This window comes from Mustela nigripes, chromosome 2 (genome assembly GCF_022355385.1).
Source record: "Mustela nigripes isolate SB6536 chromosome 2, MUSNIG.SB6536, whole genome shotgun sequence".
Classification (NCBI taxonomy): domain Eukaryota; kingdom Metazoa; phylum Chordata; class Mammalia; order Carnivora; family Mustelidae; genus Mustela; species Mustela nigripes.
Window position 1 is genome coordinate 164,984,085 of NC_081558.1, and position 8,156 is coordinate 164,992,240.

General features: G+C 37.3%; 1 protein-coding gene across 1 annotated transcript; it reads right to left on the minus strand.

Annotated features, from left to right (window-relative positions):
• Positions 1–1,703: 1,703 nt before the first annotated feature.
• On the minus strand, positions 1,704–2,690 carry CCDC54 (coiled-coil domain containing 54). The gene has a single exon (XM_059388140.1). The coding sequence runs from the start codon at positions 2,688–2,690 to the stop codon at positions 1,704–1,706; it is 987 nt and encodes a 328-aa protein (XP_059244123.1).
• Positions 2,691–8,156: the final 5,466 nt, after the last annotated feature.

Genomic DNA, 8,156 nt, shown 5'->3' on the forward strand with positions numbered 1-8,156 from the left:
CCATGCTACACCTAGGGCACATGGACAGATTTTAAAAGTTATTTTGTGTACACATCTTATCAGGAAATAAGTAAAGAAAGACCAGATACAATGTATATGCAAGTGAAAAATTTATAACATATAATTATGACCAGGCCGGCACCAGACAGTTCTGTGTCTTCTTGCCCTCCTCCTCCCTTCCTTTCTTCTGTACCCACCTTAGCTCCTTTTTCCTCACTTGAAATTGGGTTTTTCCTAGTTACCTGCCAAAACCCTCCTTTCAAGTTATTAACTGAGAATAATTTAAAGTAGTACACTTAACCAAGTATACTTGTAGTGTAATAGCACAGGATTCTCTGGTAGCCGTAGATTTCATTTCTTGAGTTAAGTGGTGAGGGAAACATGTTTTTGTAGCTATTCCGCATGGTATTGAGAAAAATTACATCGTGATGGCAATAACCCATTGTATCTAAAAGTGAAGCCCACCCTGGATATGTAGTGTAGGGCTCAGGTCAAAAAAAGACTTTGTCATATAAGTACTCATGGTAGTACTTAGGTAGGGTTGAGATCTAACTTGGTTCGCTCATACATGCCTTTTTAGATTTAATCTTTTCCTCCGTATCAAACCTACAAGACATGGTATTTGTTTCATCTCATGAAAATGTAAAAAAAATCCGGTAATATCCCCCTTTATTTTTTTTTATTAAGTTAAATTAGCCAACATATAGTATATCATTAGTCTCTGATGTAGTGTTCAGTGATTCATTAGTTGCGTATAACACCCAGTGCTCATCCCATCACATGCCCTCCATAATACCCCGCACCCAGTTACCCCTACCTTCGTCCCCCCTTCTCTGAAACCCTGAGTTTGTTTCCTGGAGTCCTAAGTGTCTCGTGGTTTTTCTCCCTAATTTCTTCCCATTCAGTTTTCACCTCCCTTCCCCTATGGTTCTCTGCGCTATTCCTTATGTTCCACATATGAGTGAAACTATAGGGTAATTGCTTTTCTCTGCTTGACTTATTTCACTTAGCAGAAGTGGGATCCCCATTTGTTTGATGGAGTTGAAGCTAAAGTTGAAAGAAAAAAAAATCCAGGTTTTGCAGTTTTCCTGGCAGTAACTGGTCCTTTCAATGACCTTTATTTTTATAACTCTAACTTCAGTAGCTCTAATAGTGGGTATCTTTTTCACTGTATGTTGTTTAAAATTTTGTTAGTAGAGTCTGTGTCTGGTATCACAGATATTATCTACAAAGGCCACTAAGACAAGAGGTAGGGATGCCTGGGTGGCTCAGTCAGTTAAGTGTCTGCTTTCCTTCTGCCTGCTGCTCCCCCTGCTTGTGCTCTCTCTCTCTCCCCTGACAAATAAATAAAAATCTTAAAAGAAAAAAAAATGACCAGAGGACATAGAAAACTGATGTGGGGACTACCAAATGTGTTCTTCATTCCCTTGATCCCTAATTCTTTCCTTCCAATTATCTATAACATGGGCACTGGGTGAATCCTCATGAATTGCCTTTAAGAAAACAAGGGCACTGACATAAAATGCATCACATTGTCCAATGGGATGATCTATCTTAACTTACCTGAGACGTACAAAAACTTCATAGACAGTGAGCCCACAGCGAGCAGACTACCAAGAACTTCACAACCACCACAGAGATGTGTAGATGCTTGGAACAACCAGTTCACATTTATTTTGTGTCAAACAAAGCAGAAAGTAACTCTATAGTTGAGTTACTTCCTCTTTTGAGAAACCAAAAAGATAGTAAACATAGTTGAAAACAGACAGACAGAATGTGGTCAAACTTGCAATAGGCCTAGTGAATGGATTGTATCTCTGGGTTACAGGTTGTGGTTCCTCAAGAGGGGTGGTTGGCCTAGAAAGAAGCCACTGGATGAATTCCTCTAACTCGGTAGCACTGAGGAAAAATCTCCACTTTCCTCCATGGACAAAAGTTAGCTTGATCCATGTACCAAAGTCTGGGTAAATATAAATATTTGACTTTGCTTTTTTAAGGCTTCTTAAGAAATTTTGATGGTTACTTTTTTCCAGAGTTTTAATTTTGGGAGAAATTGTTTTATCCTCAAGATCATCCGTGGCCTGTCGATAACTGGGCATTTTTTCTCGTTCTGCTGAAGAGAGTCCCTGGTCTGTAGAAGCCATTGTATGTTTCAGAGTTTCTGGTTGTAGGAGTTTGTGAAGTTGTTCTATGATCTCTTTACCGTTTTCTCCTTCCAGAACTTCTAAACAGTGAATGCTGGAGCAAGACTTCTGGCTTTCCAGTTCTGTCACCTTCTTCTTTAAAGTATCAATATCTTTTTTCATAGAGAAGATTTCTTTAGTTATTGTGGATTGTTTGTTTTCATTAACATTCATTCTGGTTTCCAGTACCTTCACCTGCTTCTGATAAAAATCAATCTTTCCCTGGATTTTGGATACTACACCAACAATGTCAGTCATCTGACTGAGGAGTTCAATTTGGGTGGTTTTAATATCCCGGAGCATTGCTGTAAGATTCATTTCTTCATCAGTACTGAGAACATCTTTATCACAATCATGGGAAGGCATAGTTGGATGTCTAGTTGAATCTGGGTGCTGGTTCTTACATGTATGGTAAACATTTTTAAGAGATTGTCTGATTTTGGAGATATTTGAAGTGCACATCTGCCCAGCAGCAGCTTTTACCCTTTGGGTTTGAAGTTTGTGCATCTTAATAAAACAAGAGGTAGAGTGATGGGAAACGTGACCAAAATCAAAGAAAGAAGCAGTATCAGAATGAAATGGTCTTTTTCTTACTATTTGTTGGATGTCTTTCCGGATAACATCATAGAATGCCCTATGGAGAACATCAAGGGCAATAGTGGGCACTCTTGGGTGGTAAGCTGCTTATGGGGTGGTCCATCTGGAGAGATCTGTGAAATAATGGTCAACTACAAGGAATCTTTTATATGGTAATCAGTGACTTAGTGCTGATGTCACAATGGTTGCTGGTTTGAAATACATTTAACCAGAGGTGCCTCGGTGGCTCAGCTGATTAAATGTCTATAACTCTTAATCTCAGCTCAGATCTTGATCTCAGGGTTGTGAGTTCAAGCCCCGCATTGGGTTCCACATGGTGTGGAGCCTACTTTAAAAAAATAAAAAGAGTACATTTAACCATAAGGCAACAACTTTCAAAAGTTTTGCTCACAGGACACTTTTCACTCGTAAAATTTGAGGAACACAGACCTTTTTTTCATATAGGTTATGTTAATTGATATTCTTTATTAGAAATTAAATCTAAGAAAGTCTTAAGATATTAATTTATTAAATAAAAAAGAAGTTAAACTCATTACATCTTAAAGTAAAAGACACCTTTTTAGGAAAAATAATTATATTTTCCAAAAGAAAAATAATGTTTACATATTAGCAAATGTAAATACCAAATACCCAAATATTAATACCTGGATTAATAGGAAATGCCTAAATTCTCATATGTGCTTCTGCATTATTTCTGTTGTGATATGTTGTTTCTGTTGAGGATATGAACAAAATATGGCCTCATAGAAATATGTAAGTGGAAAGGAAGAAGTATTTTAATAGCCTTTTCAAATAATTGAAGATCTTATTCTTTGCTACTCTGCCAAAATTTGACAAATGATACTTATTTAGAAGTTAGTTGTCATGTGTAATCTTAGACCAGGTCAATACTGTTATATTAAAATTCATTGGTCTATCTCCCATTATAAATGTATGTGTAATAACACATACATTTGGAAAATAATGATTCACTGAAATATGCAGATCTTCCAAATGGTAACTCATTTTGTTATATAATACCAAAAATATGATATTCAGTAATATTACCACAAATCTCACCAGAAAAATCTTCGAGTGTTGGGAAGAGGCCAAGCTCATCGTGGCAGATAAAACTTCCCAAGATTGTAATACTAGCTTGAAAAGCTTGAAATTTATTAAGCTTGTTGATTGTTTTTCATGAAGTCACAAGCTCCCTACATTTCCTTTTTTTTTTTTTTGCGAAAATACCAAATACCCAAATATGAATATTATAGTTTACCATCAGTTTTTGTTTCAAGTAAAAATTATGTTCCATGAAGAAAGAAGCTAGTTCAGTTTGTAACTCAAATAAGTGCCCTCTTTGGAGACAACTGTCGTCCTTTGGTAAGCAGCAGAAGAGCCTTATGCATACTTCCATTACAACACACATACAATTTTAAAAAGTACGGAAGTCTTGAGATTTAATAACATTATCATTTTTACTGCTTTATCAAGGCATTCTGAAGTTAAATTGGTTTTTTCTTTGATTTCTTTTCTTTGATTGAGTGGAGGTGGAAAAATGCAGTAGCTATTGACACAATTTAGAACTGCTGCTTTGGTTTGTGTTAAGGTAACGACAGTTTTATACACCATTGCTGTTGCAATGCAGTTTGCATAATGTAAATGTCAACACAATGAAAAAGGCAAATGGTGCCTTAATATTATTTTTGAAATATTTTTGCCCTCATGGTCCATTGCCTGCTGTACTTTGAAAACAACTGTCTTAGAATTTTAAAATGATATTATACATTTCTTATGTTTCTCTTTATAGATTTTTTTAAAAAGATCTTATTTATTTGAGAGAGAAAGTGAGGAAGAGAACAGAGCTAGAGAGAGAGAGAGAGAGTGCGCATGAGGAAGGGGAAGGGGCGGAGAGAGAGAGGGAAGCAGACTCCCCACTGAGCAGGGAGCCCAACACAGGGCTCCATCCCAGGACCCTGGGATCATGACCAGATCTGAAGGTAGACACTTAACCGAGTGAGCCACCCAGGCACCCCTTTATAGATTTTTCTAAATAACAGAACTTGAAAGCCAAACCCTTTGAAGTTGTAAATATTTTGTCCATTTTATATATTGAGATAAAAACTTCATTACATTCTTTGGTCACATCAGAATAAATGTTTTGAAATTAAATGACATTGATAATCATGTCTCTTACAGTAGAGCCCCAGTGTACTAAAGACGATATTCCTTCTTGGATCAGTTTTAACGTCCTACTGAATCACTCTTTCTCCTATTTATGCTTAATTGCAAGACCAGCTTTGACCTAGGTTTTGGAATAAATCTGAACTTAGGCAAAAATAATTTAAGAATTTTGGTTCATGTAATATCTGGGATTTTGCTTTACTGTCTTATCTTTGAATCCCTGTTTAGTAAACTTACTAAAACTTCTAGAAATCTTTCCAAACTCTTGCTGAGGAAAAATGTTCTCCCAGAAATAGGCTATCACAGAATTGGTATTTGGAGCTAGTAAAGGTAGAATTCAAAGCTGTCCTATTTACCTTGGCCAAGGACATTCTATCCATCAAGCACTACAGACACAGTGCTTGGTGCTTATAAGTTTTCTGAGGCCAATGAAAATATTTGAGACTGGAAAGAAAAAAAAAAAGGTCTTAGAACACTAAAAGAAAGCTGCAAGGTTAAAACAAAGAAAGTTTAATTAAAGATCTCCAGAGTGTACTGTTATATCATCTTCATTGTTAAACTTAGTATTAAAATTTCATTACAGTTGGAGGAAATTTGTAGATTAGATATTCTTACTTTACAAGAATTCCCAATTAAATTGAGAAGGATTCCTTGTAGCAAATACTCCCTTTGGGTTAGTAACAGCTAAGTTTCATTGGGTGCATACCAGACACTGTTTTAATATTGGTTTATTTAACTGAAGTTCAGAGAAATCAAGTAATTTTCCTTTCTGCTAGAAAATGGGCAAAGTCAAATTTTAAATCCTTACATTCTGGTTCTAGAGTCCCGAACTTCTACTGCCACATAATCATGATAAAAATATGTATTTGCCAACTTAGAAAGAGATGGCATTTCCTTTTTGTTTGTTTGTTGTTTGTTTTTAGGGAGGGAAAGAGTGGGGGAGCGGCAAAGGGCGAGGGAGAGAGAGAATCTCAGACAGGCTGCCTGCCCAGAATGGAGCCCAGTGCCGAGTTCAATCTCACAACCTGAGCCAAAATCAAGAGTTGGACACTTAACCGACTGAACCACCCAGGCGTCCCAGACGTTTTCTGTTTTAGAAAAATACATTATATAGTTACAGAAGACATTTTGATTAAATATTTGTTTAGCAGTATGAAAACACTAAAGATTCCATTGGTTACTTTATTTACAAATCTACTTGAAACAGAAATTTGTAGGCTTTAGAAATTGAGGGGAGCTTGGGTGGCTCAGTGGGTTAAGTCTCTGCCTTCGGCTCGGGTCATGATTCCAGGGTCCTGGGATCGAGGCCCACATCGGGCTCTCTGCTCAGCTGGGAGCCTGCTTGCCCTCCTCTCTCTCTGCCTACTTGTGATCTCTGTCTGTCAAATAAATAAATAAAATCTTAAAAAAAAAAAGAAATTGAGCTATCTCTAATTCAAATAAGTAAAAATTAACATTTACAGGTTTTTCTTGACCTATTGTAGTCATAGTATGCTAGCTATAACAAAGAGCAACAATAGAATTAAATTTTCAACTAAAAATATTCATGTATACTGATTATTCTTATAAAACAAATTAGTAGATTGGACACAAACATAAACCTATTTGGGTTTCTAATTACTTATTATTATTATTATTATTATTATTTTAAATTTTAGAGAGAGAATGTGTGTGAGTGCAAGTCAGGGAAGGGGCAAAAGGAGAACAAGAGAGAGAATCTCAAGCACACTCTGAACTGAGCTTGGAGTGAGATCTTGGGCTCAATCCCATCACCCTAATATGATGACCTGAGCTGAAATCAAGAATTGGCTACTTAACCAACTAGCCACCCAGGCGCGCCTTTACTTATTAATGTTGATGAAAGGAGCCTAGCCTACTGCAGACTTGTTAAACAGTGGAGAGCTGTAGTGGGAAGGTATAAGCCTATTGATTTGGATGAAGTTGTGAGAGCAGTCAAAATGTGAATGAGAAGCACCTGGGTGGCTCAGTGGATTGAGTGTCTGACTCTTGGTTTTGGCTTAAGTCATGATCTCATGGGTTGTAGGATTGAGCCCTATATAGGGCTGCTGCTCAGCAGGAAGTCTGCTTAAGGATTCTCACCTTCTGTCCCTTCCCCTACTCATGCATGTGTGGACTCATGCTCTCTCTCTCTCTTTCTGGATAAATAAATAAATCTTTAAAAAAAAAAAGGTGAATGAAAATGGGAGATGAGCTGACTCCCTCTCTTTGGATTCCTGCCAGAAATACGGAGACATTTAGGAATAAAATAACTTGGCACACTGAAGCCTAATTGTGGAGTCCTAAAGAGGAAAAAAAAAATGTCCTCTAGGAGAGACAAGAATGGTATTTGGGGCTAGAAAGGTTAAAGGTGAAAACTGTTCTGTTTGCTAGCCCTGTACTCTTAGTCATATTACCAGCATTTTATAAACCTGTAATATGGGATAATAACAGCACCTATTTCATGGAGCGGTTTTGAGGATTGAGCCCTTTAGGCTCAATATTGGGGTGCCGGGGTGGCTTAGTCATTAAGCGTCTGCCTTCAGCTCAGGTCACGAGCCCAGAGTCCTGGGATCGAGCCCTGCAGCGGGGTCCTTGCTCAGTGGGAAGCCTGCTTCTCCTTCTCCCACTCCCCCTGCTTGTATTCCCTCTCTTGCTATGTCTCTCTGTGTCAAATAAATAAATAAAATCTTTTTTTTAAAAAGGGCTCAATATTTGTAAGTCCTTTTTCTCCATCTCTTGGACCACCTCCTTCTCCCTCTTCTTTCAAATGATACCAAGAAATGGTTAAGAGTTTTAAGCTTTAGCTGTGTACTTTCTCTCAATCTCTTACTCTACCTTTCCTTTACTCATTCAACCAAGAGGCCACTCCATCATCTGTACGACCAAGGCATAAAGCATGAGCTGCCCACCATTCAGTATACTATGCAGTTAAAGCATTTGGATTAGAAGGACACCAGAATGTAGCAAATAAACAAATAAACCAGCATTTTGTTTCCTAGTACCGGTAGTACAACCAGCTATAGTGTCAGGTACACTGGCATTGAATAACTGTTGGAGAGATGACCTTAATAATAGATAATATTATTAGTATTTTTTAAATGCTGGTGTTTTTAAATAATCCAGTTAGGAATTGGGCAGAAGACATAAATAGACATATTTCCAAAGAAGACATACAGATGGCTAATAGGCATATCAAAAGATGCTCAACATCAC